This window comes from Mchenga conophoros, linkage group LG13 (genome assembly GCF_057382185.1).
Source record: "Mchenga conophoros isolate Kocher_MC1m ecotype Shallow Benthic linkage group LG13, M_conophoros_male_GT1.1, whole genome shotgun sequence".
Classification (NCBI taxonomy): domain Eukaryota; kingdom Metazoa; phylum Chordata; class Actinopteri; order Cichliformes; family Cichlidae; genus Mchenga; species Mchenga conophoros.
In genome coordinates, this window is record NC_140538.1 from 25,636,083 (window position 1) to 25,654,565 (window position 18,483).

Consider the following 18,483-nt stretch of genomic DNA (forward strand, 5'->3'; position numbering starts at 1 on the left):
TGTTTGATATGTGTGCATAAAAGGTACAGTGTCTTCTCTCTTCACACAGCAAACACTGCTGCACTGGCCTTTGTGCTGAATCGTGCTACAATAGCTGGCCTAATGCATGCCTTGTGCAACAGATGATAGTTTATGATTAAACCCATGCTGATAGGTGGTTGAATAGCTTAGCAGCAGTGAGGATTTTTGCTCAGGCTCCTGCAAGGGCAGCTAGGCGGGGACCATGAATGGATTTATTCCAGTTGCTCTCACTGGCTCCCACAGCAGATTTGCATCTGTGCAACAGGCTGCTGGAGCTGAATCTCCCCTGTGCATGAAAAGCCTCTGCAGACATGGTGAGTACACAACCTTTCTACACTGTCTCCCACATGGAGCTGTTGACATTTCCTCGCTGTCACAGGTAGCACTCTGCTCTACATGATAAGATTTCATTGCAGACTGACATTTCAGGTTTTCAAGCTAGATAAATACAATAAAGTGTCATGCATGCTAACATGAGTTTGGAGGAGGAGAGATGTTCACAGCAAGCCACGGTGAGGTTTGTTTGAAGTTTGAGGTTTTAACCAGCGGTAATCGTTTCTGTAGTGCCCATTCATGCCACAGATCGAGCAGATTAGACCGTTGCTATGATACCTGTTGATGTCACTGCTCGGTCTGAGGCTCTGGTCCTGACATCTGTCTGCTCTGCTGGTACATAATTGTGACTGCTCAGCTAGGGACAGAGCGTTCATGTGTAGATTGTGCAATAAAATGCTATCTATTTGGACGATGTTATGCAATGTTGACTCTGCAGGGCTGAATGAAATAAATTTCACTTTGAACCTGTGTTGTGACCCTGCATCATGTGTTAGAGGAAAAGACCAACCACCACCACCCCCTCTCCACCACCACATGCCTTTGAACCAGCTAGATTTTTAAACTAGGAATGTGGCCTCTCATTGTTTCCAGATGGTTTCCTCTACAACCAATCAGAGTTTGTGTTTGTGAAACTGCCCCTCTCAAATCTGCTGCACTGTTCCCTCTGCTCTGTCCTCACAGGCTGGTAAGGTCCAAGCTCTGACTGAAGAGGAGAGGGCCCACATACTCCCCTTGCTACGCAACGCTCAGTGGGTGGAGGTCGTTGGACGAGATGCTATTTACAAAGAGTTTATTTTCAAAGACTTCAATCAGGTTCTTGCATCATTGTCAAATATCACTTTTAAACTTAAATGACCCATATAACCGCTCTACCTTTTTATTTTAATTTTTGTATTTCTCCCCCTCCAGGCTTTTGGCTTCATGTCCAGAGTGGCTTTACATGCAGAGAAATTGGACCACCATCCTGAGTGGTTCAATGTCTATAATAAGGTACGCAAGCCTAATAATATATGAAAATAAGATTACAGCCTATGGGGTGGGGGTTGTTTTCCTGGCACTGTGGACAGCTGGCTTTTGTTACTATAGAAAAGCCCAACATTGGGATCATGAATTAGCTTCAAAATGACCTCTCTTAAATGTCATTTTTGCCTTAAAACAATAAAGAACATGTGTTTTTTGTTTTTGAATTTAAAAAGTATTATTTATTTTTTTAACCCAGGGTTAGGGGAAGATGGGATAAGTAATTTTCACCCAAAGCTCTAAAACACCAGATACCTAGTCGACACCAAATGTCAGGTAAACGACTAGCTAGCTGTGAACCGTTTAAAGATGGCAGCTGCAGGTCTCTTCGTCGGGAATTTAACCCATGACTGTGTCTGAAAATTGTGCTAACAGACTTTTCTCAGCGTCAAATGTGTAACCGGTTAATTACATCCATGTTACACGGCAGCCAATTTAGCATGAAATTGTAATTTAACACAGGTGTTACTAAACGCGTGTCTTGTGTAGGCACGAGCCCTAATTAATGTGATTAATACCACGTGAGTTTCTCATTTCCAAGTCAAAATGGCTTTTGCTAAACTTGCAGTGTTTCCTGTTGGGCACTCAGGGTGTCGTCTGGTTTTGTCAAAACCTTAAAGGACACTTTCCCAGGGTCTTACCTTGTGCTCATGCTTCACCTGTAATGACTCCATAACAAATGGCGGCAAAGCTCTTTGTCGAGTGGTATTTTGAAGAAAACTCATTCAAATTTGCATTGATTCACCACTTTGTGCATTCTCCTTAACGCAGGTCCAGATAACTCTCAGCACGCATGACTGTGGAGGGCTGTCCCAACGTGACATCTCTTTGGCCACCTTGATTGACCAGGCATCTCTAATGTGAGCAGAATGTCACCGGTCAAGGCAGAGAAAACTAAAGTGCTCTTCACATGGGTTTTTATTTAAAGGGGGGTGGTAATTATAAGCTTAAGGAAATGGTATAAATTCCAATGGTACATTCATCTTTCTGTCCCAACTATAGGCCCATTCCTGCCAGAGCGCAATGGAGCGATGCTCCGCCAAGTTCTCAACAAGCGAAGAAATAAAATACTGTAATTGAACTAATCTGGCTTAAATTTAAACGTCATTAAAGAATATCTAATGATCCAATAAACCAAACTGTATGGTCAAAGCTATAAAACTGATATTTGCAGCTTATTGCGTATCTGTTTGGAGTTCCCAGTCAAACTTTTTTGGGGGGCAGCATCGTATTTAAATAAATCGTACATACACGATTTACTAAGTGTATGTGTATACAATTAACTTCAAACTGTGCTGAAATTAATACCGGGAACACGTCTGACAGTAACTGTGTTACATTTGTTTTGCTCCAAATGATGAGGGTGCTAAAGCTTTGGCTGTCACACAACCATAAGGATGGTTAATACAGGCAGCAAGTTCATTTCTTGACAGTGATCTGAAGGGTTCGCGATGTTTCAAGGTGTTGGTCAGGTTTCCAATCAGACTGGTCCATCATCACATGACGTGCAGAGAGGAAAACAGTAATGTGCGCATGCAGCACAGTAACTTCATTAACTGGGAGTATGGTCAGGTCCTGACCGTAAATGAGTTTGTGTTCGTCTACACCGTATTGTACCGCAGTCAAGTGAGCCCTCACATACGACGTCACAGTCAAGATAGCCGCACCTAAAATGTTGTTGCACTATTCTTACGCATATTACGGTACGGGTGCCGAATGGCTTAGAAACGCGAGTTTTCTGTATACTGGCGTTTCACGATTTTACTGCTCAATCCACTTCGACTTTTGAAATATTAGCAGTTGATATATAACAAATTACTTTATGATTCTCACACTGCACATTAAAAATAACAAAATGTTATATATTCTGTAAGAGTTGATAACATATACAAAGCATTGTCTTCTCACTATACTGTACATTTCTGTTCACATGACCTTATGCCCAACTAAATAAAAATTGCTGTACTGTATTTTTGATATTGTGGGGGGTTTTGTGTTGTTGTTTGCTTTGGGGTTTTTTGTTACAAGAAAATTGTTTGAGGTGCCGCTAATATTTCACTGGATTCTTCCTCTGAGTTACCTCCACTCTTCCTCCTCTGCCTCACAGCCCAAATAATTTTACAGTTTCAGAGAAAATTAACAGTAAACTCTACTCAAATTACATTACAATATTCTCATCTTTGAACTGATAATACAGGGAAGCTGTAAGAGGTGACGCCAATATTTCACTTGATTCTTACTCTAGGTCATCCTCACTCTTCCCACTCCGACTCACAGCCCAATTAACTGTATGGTTTCAGAGAAAATTAACTCTACCCAATTTACATATTCTCAACTTTCAGCTGATATTACAAGGAAACTGTAAGAGGTGATGCCAATATTTCACTGGATTCCTACTCTGGATCACCCTTCCTCTTCCTGCTTACAGCCCACTGAACTGCCCACAGAAAATTCTACATAGAGAGATAGACAGATGCTGTATTTATCCTGCCACATAATGAAGAGTTATTGTACACTTTTACAGAGAGAACAATAGGAATGATTTCCTGAAGTGTTCTTCATGGCTTAAAGTTTGAATCAGTTAGAGGGAGGAGCCGTGCTTCTTTACAAGGGTGGAATGGAGCAGGTGTGATGGGTTGTCCATAATTTTAGTGACCTCTGACCCTTGCTGACTCAAACTCCTCCAAATTCTCACCATTGGTGTTTCTAACCTTGCAGAATAATTTGTTCTTCCATTTGAGATTTCATTTACTTTATCAGTTGAAATTACAAGTTACAGCGCGCTGGGCCTCAAATCAAATCACGTCCATCAGCAGTTTGAATATTGTGAAAAAAGAATAGCATATATGTACATTATGGAGTGCACAGTGTTGAAGTTCCGGTAGGTGAGAGCGAGGCGTCTATGAAGTGTCACTGTTCAGCAGTCCGATGGCCTGATGAAAGAAGCTGTCCTTTAGTCTGCTGGTTCGGGACCGGATACTGCAGTACCTCCTGCCTGACGGAAGTAGTTTGAACAGTGTGTGACTGGGGTGACAGGAGTGATTGATCCTCCCTGCTTTCCTCTGACAACGCTTCTTGTACAGTCATGGCCAAAAGTTTTGAGAATGACACAAATATTAGTTTTCACAAAGTTTGCTGCTAAACTGCTTTTAGATCTTTGTCTCAGTCGTTTCTGTGATGTACTGAAATATAATTACAAGCACTTCATACGTTTCAAAGGCGTTTATCGATAATTACATGACATTTATGCAAAGAGTCAGTATTTGCAGTGTTGGCCCTTCTTTTTCAGGACCTCTGCAATTCGACTGGGCATGCTCTCAATCAACTTCTGGGCCAAATCCTGACTGATAGCAACCGATTCTGTCATAATCACTTCTTGGAGTTTGTCAGAATTAGTGGGTTTTTGTTTGTTCACCCGCCTCTTGAACAAGTTCTCAATGGGATTAAGATCTGGGGAGTTTCCAGGCCATGGACCCAAAATTTCAACGTTTTGTTCCCCGAGCCACTTAGTTATCACTTTTGCCTTATGGCACGGTGCTCCATCGTGCTGGAAAATGGATTATTCTTCACCAAACTGTTGTTGGATTGTTGGAAAAAGTTGCTGTTGGAGGGTGTTTTGGTACCATTCTTTATTCATGGCTGTGTTTTTGGGCAAAATTGTGAGTGAGCCCACTCCCTTGGATGAGAAGCAACCCCACACATGAAAGGTCTCAGGATGCTGTTGGCATGACACAGGACTGATGGTAGCGCTCACCTTTTCTTCTCCGGACAAGCCTTCTTTCAGATGCCCCAAACAATCGGAAAGAGGCTTCATTGGAGAATATGACTTTGCCCCAGTCCTCAGCAGTCCATTCACCATACTTTCTACAGAAGATCAATCTGTCACCGTCAACAGCAGTGCCGTTGACGGTGATGGGGGTATGTGCTTCTCTACACATCTGGAAGTCTACTATCTAGCACACCTGGATGTGAACCAGCGGTCTGCTTCACAAAAAGGATGCCCCTCTTAGCAGCCAAAACAGTTTTATACCACAACAAAAACAAGTATTAGTATGACTATCTTCTGGATAGTGACGCGGCGGTCCTGCCATTTCCCCCTGTGGATCTTCTCCTCCACTCCGTCCACGTCTCAGCTCGTTTGCATCTGCTACTTTCCTGGAAAAAAGAAAGAAAAACACCTCCCTAGCCAAACCTGGATTATTAATATTATCTAGCAATTCTTAGCCGGTTATTTTGTACCTATAATGAACAAAAATATAAACGCAACACTTTTGCTCCCATTTTTCATGAGCTGAACTCAAAGATCTGAAACATTTTTTACTCACACAAAGGACCCATAACTATCAAATATTGTTCACAAATCTGTTTAAATCTGTGTTAGTGAGCACTTCTCCTTTGCCGAGATTATCCATCCCTGCCCACAGGTGTGGCATGTCAAGGTGCTGATTAGACAGCATGAATATTGCACAGGTTTCCCTTTGGCCTTTTATTGTGGGCGGTCTATGTCGGAACTGGGTTGACGACCAGGCCGCACAATCTTCATATCTGGGCCTCATCTAGTGTCCAGAAATCCAGCTGTTACACACACATCTCAGGTTTTTACTTCTCTGGAGGAAACGCACCACCTGCCTCTCTTGAACAGCTGTCTCAACAAGATCACACACCTCCCATCGGTTTTAACCGGTTACAAATTCACTTATTCTGCAAGGAAAAAAGCGAGGAACAGAGAGAGCAGGAGGGAACCTAAGTTGAAACTGTGCACAGACGACTTTAAGATTTGTACATAAAGGCAATCTAACATTTGATCGCGTGATCAGTGACAAATGAATAAGTATGTAAACTGCCACTATGTTTACATGCGCCGCTTAACGTGGAAATGCGTGTGGTCGGTGCTCTCTGGTAGTTCATCACATAGCACCACACCTCTGGTCCCAACATGTGTGTTGTGTACTAAGTGTTTTTCAACTTTGTCATTAAAATGATTTTTCCCCCGTCACACTGTTTCCTGTTGTAACTTAAAAAGACGACTAAGAAATGATTTGAATCCGTTTTATTGAAAACATCACTGTAGAGCCATCTGCTACAGTCAGCTAAGCCCAATCCCCGTTGTTGGAAAGGCTGCAATGTCAGCACAAGGTCAAACACATCATTGCTACATAATGTCACTGCCAGTGAAGATTTACTGTGCAGACCTTCAGAGAATCTGTTACAGGGTTATCTGTGCCAGCTACTGCCTAAAACAACTTACGTAGAGTTCTTGAACATTCAATCATCAGTTTGTAGTATTTCTTCAATGCAATAGGATTAGTCCTTTTTAATTTTTTGTATCAGCATGGCTTTCCGCACCTTATTACTGACAACAGTATTTCAGGATGAAAGCATGGACACACGATGGTATGAACTTTTACTGTTAGCTGGATTGTTTAATCAGTCTTTAAACCAGGCACTGGCTACAAGATGGGAAATTCTTGCACGTGTGAGACTAATTACATTCATGCCAAATCTCTTCAAAAAGCTCCCAGTAAATAAAAACAGTTGAAACACAAACGTTGACAAAAAGAGTCAAATGAAGCAAAAAGGAGCGGTCACACAAATGCTTAAAATTTACTAATCAAGGCTGATAAGTTGTCATTCACTACAATGTTTCTGCTAAACATGTAGAGCATTCCCATTTGTTACACTTCATCAAGGAGAAGTTACATATTGCACAAACATGGAACTAAATTCAAGGAATTTTCAGCAACGTTAGATGAAAGCTCGTGAGAAACAGAGAGCAAGGTCCTTTTGGTGTTACAGTATGCATTGTTAAGTTATCAATCTGTGAGTAACATATCCTGCTGAGTAGATATTTACTAGAATACATCATGTCCACAGTCAGTCAGGGCAAACAGCTGATTTCTCCCAAGTTTAAAGAATCTCCATCTGTGGATCGGTCACAGCGGAGATGTTCCCTTTCAGTGTATTTACAAACACTTTAGTGCAGTCGGTCAAATGCCCCAAATGCTGTAACGCTTTTGTTATGTGAGAAATGGAAAACTGACGCCCAGTTTGAATGGGTTTCACTGGATGAAATAATGACGTTTGCATTTAGTGGAAACTGAGGTAGATTGAATTAGGACACAAATTATTACAACGAGGTGACACACAGGTGACTTTGCAGAATACAGAGGAATAATTGAGTTTCTGCTACTTGATTATCCAAGTAACTGATAAGTAGCTGGAGAGCTTTGGATATCACTAGCCTCTTTCAAAATATTAATGCCCCTATTCTCTCTTATTAAAATTAAGAGTTTTAGTGGATATTAATAACATTAAAAACTCCCATTCCCACCGTCTATGATACCAACCACAGTAGATGAACCACAAATGAAGGTAAATGAGTGCTAACAAAACAAGGACATACATGTTCAGGCTTGCAGATAAATTCTGGTTTCAAGTGATGTACATATTAACCTGATATGTAGTTTTTAGGGCATTGCAATGCTTTTACATTAAACCACCCTTTTGATGATAATACACAGGCATGTACAGCCAGTTCAGAGCAGTGCATCAGTTTATAAGCTACAGGCAGCACAGCGATTCTAGCACATTTTGAGCTTTCGAGTAGTTTGTTTTTGCAAAGTCGTCGTGGACAGTGAAGTGAAGCGGTGACGGCATTGAAATGTTCTGGTATTTTAAAAAAACTGAAAGGTTTTACTATGCAATCAGTAGATATCATGACAGACGTGTATTAAATGAAAGCTAAAATCGAAATGAAAAACAGAAAAAACAAACACATTTCCTCTACATAATTTAAAATCAAATCAGAGGTTAAAACTCGTTTGGACCCAGTCATGTCTTCTCTGTACCATTTAGGCGCAGTGTTACAAGGAATTTCCCTCTAGGCTGATTAGAATGACAATGGCTTGTGCTTCAAAGATTGCTGCAGATGTTTGTTTTTATATATATATATATATATATATATATATATATAGTGCAGGTATGCAAGATAAGGCAACCGTTGAACGATTTAAAAATCAGAGCTCTGGGAGGAGGCGAGAGCGTTTCCCTGCATGCAGTGTTGTCGGGCCAGGAGGGACAAATCCCTTTTCAGTGGGCTTTGCCGTTGCCATTCATGTGGCTGATGTTTGACTTGGTCACCTCAGTGCTGTAGAGACAGTCCAAGAAACCTCGGGAGATCTCCGTGACCAGGGATCTATCTGGGATGGCCTGGGCCATGCCGTAGATCGCTCCCTGCAAGAGCAGGAACATAAGTGAGCTTACAAACATCCAGACACATCATCCGTCTCCTAAAACAGGTTTTCTCTTAGCTATATACTTTCAGACGCAGAAGGCAGCTGCATTAATAAAAAAATTCCAGTTAAATGGCAGCACAGATGTTACTGTTTTTGTTTGCTTTTGTTGCATTTGGATTCATATAACCTCTTGTACCTCTCCAATGTGATGAGTGAACTGACTGAAGAACAAATGAAACTTGAGAAACTAACTTCTAGTTATATGGAATTCACCTTAATCTGCAGCAAGATCTGTTCTCAGTGTTAACTACACTGCTGACAAACCTGTCGGGCACAGTGCTGCTTGTCCCACGTGGGTGGAGTTTAAAAGCTGGCACACAAAATAGCTGCTTGTGTCGACTCAAATCGAAGGTTTTATACAGCAACAATGCAAAATGCCACTTCCCTTCCCAAAATACCCACAGAATGTTAAACCGAAAAGAAAGCTAAATACACAGCACTCAGCATGATTCCTCTCCAGTGGCTACACTAGCGAGCACTACAAAGGTGAAGTCAGCTTGATTTGAATGATAAAGGTATAGTTTGGATCTACAGTAATATGTAATCTCCCTTGGTTTCCTCCTACAGTCCAAAGTCAGGTGAAGTAGCTGAATAAGGTATGAATTTATCTATATGCAGTAGGCTCAGACTGTGACCCTGTCATTACAATAGGATTACAACATCCTGTCATGGATCATCAAAGCAAAACTGTGATGTAATGATAAAGAAAGATTGATGTCTTTGTGTTATTTAAACTTCTTAAAAAACCCACATGTTAATGATGACTATGTAGATAAGTAAACCAAACTCACCATTCCTGTAGTTTTCTCTTTGGGGTTCTTCATGATGATGGCGACCTGCTCTTTGACATCACGAATAAAGTGATCAGCGACCCCTGGCTGAGTGTGCAAAACTGTGCAGCAAATGTGGATGCTGTGAAAGCAACGATTGTGAGGTGTAAATATTTATCATGCCATCACATTTACTGAGACGTTATCGTTTGTTTTACATCTACCTGGACGGGTACTGCAATGTGTTCAGATTCCAGCCCTTTGACGTCAGTGCGTTAGACAGACGGAAAATATCAAAATCATCCGAGCCGATGGCCACCACAGACACCTCCGGATCCCCAAACACAAACACCCCTTTAATCTTGCGGATTCTGACAAACAGAGAAGAAGACAGAAGAATTTTAAAGAAGATAATAAATTACAGACTCTGTAATTTATTATGTTCAGTGTAACAAGTCTGTGTCTTACTCTGTTTTGATCTTGTGAGCTGTGCTGACGATCTTCTTGGTGGCGTCTACGTAGCCGTTCTCTCCCATATACATCATGGTCGCCCAGCAGGCGGCGATGATTCCTCCTGGCCTGGAGCCCGCTATAGAGGGTGAGGCATAGATCCCCCCTTGCCAGTCAGCAGCTACAAAGTATTGGTACTGACGGTACTTTTTATCGCTGTAGAGGATCACTGAGGAACCTTTGGGGGCGTAGCCATACTGGAGAGAAACGTAACACATGCACACAAGGTGCAGAATTAAAACAAGCATATCCCTGTACATACCACACATAGAACAATCTATGTGTGGTATGTATATATACACTAGAGATGGCACGATACCACTTTTTTATGTCCGATACCGATATCATAAATTTGGATATCTGCCGATACCGATATGAATCCGATATAGTGTTTTTTAATCAACAAAACTGTTTTTTTAAAATATCTTGCTGCATTTTGTATAAGTTCATACTCAAGTTTAAAACAACAACTACACTAAAGCTATTCTGTTATACCTGTATGCAAAAAAAAAATATTTCATAGTTCAGCAATACTGATCAATCTAATAAACTTAAACCTACACCATCCTCCCTATTCTGGTATTTTAAAGAGTACTTAGCGTAAATATTAAGCAACCTAACTAATAGGGTTCCAACTCCCAGCAACAACAAAAATAAATAAATAAAAAATAGGGAACCACCCCTCACGCTCCACCTCATGATGCTTAATCAACGTAATCAACCTTAATTTGATGCAGTGTGAAAAAAAAATGCACAGAAATCAATTATTTTTCAGGAAATATTAAATAGATTCAACATCTTTCTTCAACAAAATTGCAGACTGCACAGATGGTACCTTCCCAAAGGAAAAAGTACTATAGCTTACTAGGGTATATATATTAGACTTAATAGTTACTATATACAGTAATTGACTTCTATTCATTTTGCATCAAATTAAAACTTTGGGTGTCAGATAATTATTTATTAAAAGCTAGACATTTTAAATGAGAATAAGAAAGAAAAGTATGTCTTTGTGCCCCCTTTTCCCTGTTCATGCCCTATCGGCCCCCCTGGCTAAACTTTGCTAGATCCGCCCCTGCACAGTTACCAGCGTCAGCTACGTAGAAAAAGATCCTGGTGTAGAAAGTAATATTAAATACATTCTAACAACAGCTGATCAAGCTTAAACGTGCTGCTGTTGTTCAGCCGCTGGTTTCCTCTTTCTGGTGCAAAGTGGGCCAAAAGCAAACTAGAGACACGGACTCGCGACAGAAAAGCCGATCAGCTGATCGTTAAGCCGTTTCATGATTGAAGTAGCAGCCAGAAGAGGCACTCGCTCCATATATCGTTTGGTAAGCTTAACGCAGGAATGCTTTACAAACATTCAGAGATGGACTTACACACTTGCTTTACTTCTCTCGGGGATAACTTTGTCGGAGATGAAATGCCAGGTTGCTAGCGAAGCTCCACATGCTATCCAGACCACCGACAGGTCCAGCATCCCACAGCCGCTCTATCACGTGATGCATACTGCTCCGACGTGCTAACGTTCTGAGGTGAGTTACGGCGTGTTGCAAGTTTTGTGAGGTGCTTTCGTGATATTTAATGGATCGGATTACATTTTTTATTTTTCTCTGATATCCGATCCAGTAATTTAGGTCAGTATCGGACCGATACCGATACGTAATATCGGATCGGTCCATCTCTAATATACACACACATGTATATTGTTCTAGAAAGATTTGATCTGAAGGCTGTTCAGCCACTCCTTACCTTGTGTGTGTCTGCAGAGATGCTGGTAACACCTTTTACCCTGAAGTCAAATGGGGCGAGTGGGTAACCAGCCTTGGCCATGAACACAATAAGAAAACCACCCAGACAGGCATCCACATGCATCGGGATGTTGTAGCGTACAGCCAGCTGCAACACATCGAGAGAAAGTGTGAGGGATTTGACTTCCCAGTTTTTGTCAACAGTACATATAAAAAAAATGGTGCACTTCTAACCTTGGCTACTTCCTCAATGGGATCTATGATTCCATGAGGAAACTGGGGAGCTGAGCAGACAAGCATGGCTGTGTTCTTGCTGATGGCTCTCTTCATGGCCTTGAAAGAGAACAAACAACACTGGAATAAATAATGCCTGGAAACAGAAGTCAGCACATGCTGTCTACGCGTGTTCTCGCTCACCTTCACATCCACTTTCATAGTTTTCTTGTCGAGAGGAATGTGAACCAGCTTCATCCCAAAATAATGTGCCGCTTTGTCAAAAGCTGCGTGGACGCTCACAGGTGCAAGGCTGCGGAAACAAAAGCAGGACACGAAAATGATTTCATGACTTTCTCTGGCAGGAACAAGCCTTGACACGGACCCTGTGTCCTGTAAAGCTCGGCTTACATTTCAGGGTGTTTGACGCCTCGCTCGTGTGCGATGTCTCTGTATGCTTTGCAGGCCATCAGTATGCTCTCGGTTCCTCCTGAAGTGACCTGCACAAAGGAGCGGCAAGGATAAGACAAATTCAGTCCACCTTTTCTAAATGTAGGGATAAAGGTTTGTGCATCGGTCTGATAACAGAGTTGCAAAAAAGAAATCTTTGGGATCACCAGAATTTCTTCACTGATCATAAAAGTGGTCAGATATTCAGCAAAGTCTCATTATAACTTTTCATGACTTTGAGTTACAACACAAACTGCAATTTTATTTCTTTGTATTTCTATTAAGGAGACTAGACTAGAAGTGGGTTTTAAATTGTCCCTGTCTATTATTATTATTGTATAACTGTGACGGAAATCCTGCCGATAAAGAAAATCCTTTTCTTGCAAGTGTCTACTGTATGGTGACTTACTGTGCCACAGGAGTTAGGCCCACCATGGAAGAGTGTGCAAGCCATTCTGACAACCTCTGCTTCCATCTTCCGTACGCCAGGAAAAATGTCTGGGTGGAGTGGATTGCTCCATGCAAAATCCCCATATACCTAAAAATAACCCCAAACAAACAAACAAATGAATGACAAAAGTAGTAAAGTGTTGCATAAACTGCAAACCTCAAACCAGGGTGAAACCAATGTCATCGAAAGGACCGACCAGGAAATGAAATCAAAAAAATTACTTTGTTACTGTAAAAACTCCAAAATGTATTCAAGCTTGACCCTGGCCATTAATGCTTGGAATGCCAAAATCTGCAAATGTATACAGAGATGCATACCTTCACTAGGAGGTTGGTCAGTGACTCATCACCCCAGTACACTGCCCCAGAAACCAATCCCTTATCCCACTTCACCTCATCTGCAACAAAAGATTGAGTCTTGAGAAACCACTGGCTTTCTCAAAGATATTATCCTTTTGAAAGATAAGTAGACAAGTTTTCTTATCAGCAATGAAGATTAGAAATACTGATAAAGAAGCAGGAATCTCAGGGCTGAATGAGGACTTACTCAGGGTGTCGTACTCCTTGATTTTCTCCATTACTTTGGCCTGAGAGAGACCTTTGGAGGGAAGCTCTGTGGTGTAGCTCATCCCCTCCTTGAGGGTAAATAGACTAGCAGACATGTCATCCAAAGCCTTGTTCAGCTGGCTCTGGATCTGATACAAAGAGAGGACAGAGTTACTTTACAGGCACAAACAGCAGTAGAGTAACGTAACCCATAACCTAAAATGGATATAGGAGAAGTAACAGTATTGCTGACTGAACAGAAGTAACCACATGTTATCACCAGAGCATCATCTTAATCGTGCCAAAGGTCTGTCATTCCCACCCATCCCCCTCCATGACTTTGATATGCAGTCATCCAAGAATGACTCATAATAACCCCAGACACTCGTCAGCACACACCAGAAGGGGGGAAAATAAAAAAGGGAAGAGATTTACCACTGATACTTACTGCCCCGCCAACGAAGGGTATTTTTCTGATGAGTCTAAAGCACTGCTTCTTGATTCGTGATGTCAGACCTATTAACCAGAAAACACAAGGCAGCAGCTGTGGTGAAATGTTAGCATGCATGCATCCACAAATATTAAGCAGCTGACTGTGACCCATAATCATACGTTAAGGGAAGGCGTAGTCACGAGCCCCTTTCACTCTGCTCGCAAACACACTAAAGAGCTAGATTTTTACCAAGAAGCCACACTCTGACCTTTCCCTCTCAGAGAGCTACAGATGGCTGGTTCTGACCTACTCGCTGAGGAATTTAAGCACCGATTCATTGGAAGATCTAGAAAGTCGAGACAAATGATGGCTTTGCTCGGTTGTGCCGCAATTCCAGATAGTGTGCACTACATTAGCAGATGGTTAGCTGATTACATGCGTTATCTCAAGTCTCAAAGACTCTAGCAGGCCTACTTTGGACCCATTCTTATTGTGTGAAAGATTACTTTCTTGCTGGAAGAGGAAGCCTTTGACCCATAGTGCTCCCACTGTGGTGATCACTGTCACTCCGATGATCTGCCACGGCTCCAGATGGGCACAGCGCGAGTTCACCTGCTGCCGGCCCTCCTCCAAATACAGCAGCACCATCTCCTTATACACCTCCAAGGCACTCTGGACATAGAGACACACAATATGCATTACAAGAGAAGTGCAGAGCAACCATCAGCTTTTCTCTAACAACAATCTGGATTTACAGAAGGCTCAAACTATTCAGTCAACAGCACTCATGTTTCCTGTGATACAGATCTCTTACACGACTATGGTGATATGGGGAAGCTACCACTGAGTGCCATGTATTGAGAAAGTTAGTCACTGTTTGACAGCATAATGACTGCTTTCCTGCAAAATGAGGTAACAGTTAAATTTCATCTCACTTAATCTGAATTTTTTTTTTTTTTTAAACAAGACACATGACTTGTGACTGTGCAATAGGAGCAGATGTACAGGCATCCAGTAAAACACTGCAGGTCAGGCCATAAACCATCAAAGACAGTGACTGACAACACATCCAATTACTTTAAGGGAAAGTAACTAATCTTTCAAGTGCGAGTACTTACTTTTGAAGACATTGCCAGACCTACAGATCCCACCCCCACACACTTTAAACGCACTCGGCACTTTTCCTGACTGTCAGGTGAAGAGACAGCCAACACTCGGTACACCAGGTGAAAGTGAGAGAACACGTTCAGCGAACTGTAGATCTACAAGCAGACTCCTCCCACTAGTCACATAACACATCGAGCCCATTAAGGTAATCAGTCATGATTAGACGAGACGGGAAAGACTGAGCTACAAATTTACGACGAGGTATAATTTACGTCTCTTTCAAAGCACGATCACAGGTGAATACTTTCCTGTCAGTTCAAATGCGCATGTAATGATTTAGCCCGAGGAGATCTAAGTGAGCCTTAATCACAGTGAAGTGCCCGTCAATGGGATTGCATAAGCGCAGCAAATTTGTCTTTGCATTATCTCCCTCACAAAGTCTTTTTACAACATAACAGCAGGCAGTTTGATCATGAGGACTTGCCACCTCAGCTGCAATAAGAAAGCTTAAGGTTCAACAGCAGTATCTTAACTAATCACAATCTGTTCTGCCACAGCAAAAATAACACAATGAGGCGAGTCCTCTTAGTGCGACGGAAAGGCCGTTTACTGTGTGAAAGAACAACCTAAGATGTTGCCCCCCCCCCATTAAATCCTAGGTAAAGGGTTGTTAGTGAGCCATGGGAGTCCTACCCCCTGACCAGACAGCAGCTGCCATACCTGCCTGTTTTGGACAGCCTGTTCTCATACAGGTTTAGCAAGATCAGCTGCAAAGAGCTGACTGAAGCAACAGAAAATAAGCAACTAACATATGTTGAATGGGAAGCTTGACTTGAGTCATGACAGGCATGTAATTTAGCACACCGCCCACATTTGATTGCTGTCACACATCTGTCAACTAAACAAATAAATAAATACATGAATAAATAAATAAAGATTAGATCACTCCCTTTTTTGACTCTACTTCAGCCTCAGATCCCACACACACAGCTTCCCCTCAGGAAAACCTACACCAGGTTCACACAAAGCCTCTTGTACTAGTTTCGTGCTACTCCTTGTTGAACAGTGGACACCCATTCTTTTGCTCAAACCCACCCTATACAACATTTAACTATTCTTCTAATGAGACCTTTTGTTGTTTCAAATGGGAGGTCATGTTCTCGTGGAAATATACTGGGCGTGAGGTGGTTGCTCCTGGATACATGAAGGAAAAAACAGTCAGCTTGCTAAAACATCACCAAAGCTCAGAGAGATGAGGAGATCACTGAGGGGGGAGAATAATTACAGATGTGGCGTCTGGAAATTTTTTATTTAAACCTCTACAAAGCCTCCAGATTGCCACAGTATCAAACGATATTTAGGTCAACATCAAAAGTATGTTTTTTGTTTAGTTTTTTTCCCCCCTTGAGATAATTCTTCTCTCTCCTGTGATGACCTGAAGGAGCTCAGAGTGATTTCTGCCCGGACAGCAGATCTGTTTCAGACCAGCTGCCATGTCTTTTGTCTGCCTCTGATTACTTCAATTAGAAAGAAAGAAAAAAAAAGCACTGCTTACACAACCTTAAACAACTCTCCCGTGGGACTACTAAGAGTAGTGCTTTGTTTAAACTTCCTGCAGGTTTATGTTGAACAGGATTTCTACTTTTAGACAGAGGCAGCCACAATAAACAATAGTGAATGAGCCGCAAAACACGCACACAAAGAGGAAGGATCTTATTTTATTAGACTTTAAACCAATAAAAGTGCACCATGAACCTGTAGTTACATCTTGTATACCATCTTTTTATAACAAGGCCAAAAAGTATCGATGAAGATTAAATGTTTCCTGAAAAACAACCATATGTCTGTAACACGAAGCTCTCATAACAAGAGTGCCTGCCAGTGTTTGTGGACTCGGAGCATCCCTCACAGGAAAACAACTCGGGCCATTAGCTCACTTCAGTACTGATAAACAAGTCTGCTTCTTCGGGCGTCCTGAAGCCGCACTGTCATTGTCCCGTCTGCTACACTGCCTGTAACGTGAGACGGAGAGAAAGTACAGAGACACCTACCCAGTAGTCCATGTTCTCGAGGCAAACTGTCACCGAAAGTTCCCTTTATTTAGCCTGCTTCTCGGGGAAGTCACCTCCAGCAGCCTTTGCTATGAGTCCTCTGCTCTCATCTACATGCTACTACCAAACACAGCAGCAAGCTAACCCTGATTGAGGAAGTCACAAATACACTCGCGTATAACTGCACGCGGTCTGCGCATGTGTAGATCTGATGATGCTGTGCCGCTGTGAAATCTACCAATCTACCAGGCACCGCGTGCTTTGTAGATCTTCTCTCCGAGTCGCAGGAACGTCGCACGTTTTCACACCCACAACTGGATGTGAAATGCTGCGTTCAGAGACGCCACGTAAAAGACAATTTGCCGTCATGTGAGTCCAGTAATGCCATGGAAACCATCGTATTTATTGAAATATTTACGCCTCGAGTCAGTGACCTTTACCCCAGAAATGTTTGACAAGCAGACAACAAAGTACCTTTTCGTAATAAATCTTAATTTATCCACATTTATTCAGATGTATGACTGTGCATTGCTCAGATCATTTCGGCATTTCAGTTTTGTTCAGCGGAGAACAATCAATTTTTTGGCAACCTAAAAAAAAAGGTATCTAAAAACATATATTACTAAGGGTCACATTCTCTGATTCTCAGATAATTATAAAGACAGATAATGGCTCTCATTCCTTGATAGACACGTTCTTGTTTACAACTGGATCATAATCGTTTACTTTTATTCTACTTAAAGTATACATATTTTAACATCAGTGAACGCCTCATTTAGCATTTTGTGTAACAAGACGAAATTCTGTCTAGAAGGGAAAACAGCGCCGCAGAGCTGCCGGGTACTGTAACTGCACATCTAAATACACTATTTTTGAGTGGGATATCTTCTTTTGGAGACAATTAAAAAAGTAGTTGTACAGCTGCCGTTTTATTGATAAAATTAAATTGATCGTCTTAAAAGAACATGAATAAAAAGTTATTAAACTAGGTTGACTTGTGGAATAAGGCTAAACCAACACAATAACCCAGACACATTATGTGTTTTGCTCTTTTGTTGTTGTAGTGGTAACTGAAGTCCATGTAGTTAAATTGCCCTGGATAGTCTGTGCGTCACTTTTATCACATTTAGAGTTGAGCTCTTCATCTGTTTGTCATATAAAACCAGTAAAAACATCCTAAATATAATTCTTTTAGCCTGAAATGTATTTATTTTTTCCCCTAAAGTGACCCAAAAGATACAAAATTCAAACATTTTAAAATTTTAGCCTGTGGTACAGGTGTTATCAAATCTTGTGCAATGAGGCTGTTCTGAGGTAAACCTGAAACTTTTATGTTTTGTGTTCTAAGTGTTACACTATTAAAAAAATGTTTATATTAATCATTATAGACGATAGTGATGATATTTTTTTAATGATACAGAACTGAGCAGAGTGTTTAATGGATGTAATGGTTATAAATGTTTATATGATAATTCCCAATTGTTCCAGAATGATGTTTTCGCCATTTTCACTTTCAATAAAACATATTTG

At 41.4% G+C, this 18,483-nt stretch overlaps 2 protein-coding genes across 3 annotated transcripts; one reads left to right on the top strand and one right to left on the bottom strand.

The window, feature by feature from the left end:
- The first annotated feature begins 178 nt into the window (after positions 1 to 178).
- pcbd1 (pterin-4 alpha-carbinolamine dehydratase/dimerization cofactor of hepatocyte nuclear factor 1 alpha) lies at positions 179 to 3,347 on the top strand. The gene is made up of 5 exons (XM_085297471.1): positions 179 to 335; positions 1,039 to 1,170; positions 1,267 to 1,347; positions 2,149 to 2,237; positions 2,380 to 3,347. The coding sequence occupies exons 1-5, from the start codon at positions 333 to 335 to the stop codon at positions 2,441 to 2,443; spliced, it is 369 nt and encodes a 122-aa protein (XP_085153597.1). The 5' UTR covers positions 179 to 332; the 3' UTR covers positions 2,444 to 3,347.
- Positions 3,348 to 6,412: 3,065 nt separating this feature from the next.
- Positions 6,413 to 17,178, bottom strand: sgpl1 (sphingosine-1-phosphate lyase 1). Of its 2 annotated transcripts, none has more exons than XM_085297469.1 (14): positions 16,954 to 17,178; positions 14,302 to 14,467; positions 13,811 to 13,878; positions 13,364 to 13,511; positions 13,135 to 13,214; positions 12,776 to 12,904; positions 12,328 to 12,416; positions 12,121 to 12,229; positions 11,938 to 12,036; positions 11,705 to 11,851; positions 9,911 to 10,149; positions 9,667 to 9,813; positions 9,464 to 9,584; positions 6,413 to 8,610 (listed from the first exon to the last, which is right to left on the bottom strand). In XM_085297469.1, the coding sequence occupies exons 1-14, from the start codon at positions 16,963 to 16,965 to the stop codon at positions 8,467 to 8,469; spliced, it is 1,698 nt and encodes a 565-aa protein (XP_085153595.1). In that variant the 5' UTR covers positions 16,966 to 17,178; the 3' UTR covers positions 6,413 to 8,466. The 2 variants fall into 2 exon arrangements, with proteins under 2 accessions (XP_085153595.1, XP_085153596.1); XM_085297470.1 differs by lacking the exon at positions 16,954 to 17,178 and adding an exon at positions 14,914 to 15,505.
- Positions 17,179 to 18,483: the final 1,305 nt, after the last annotated feature.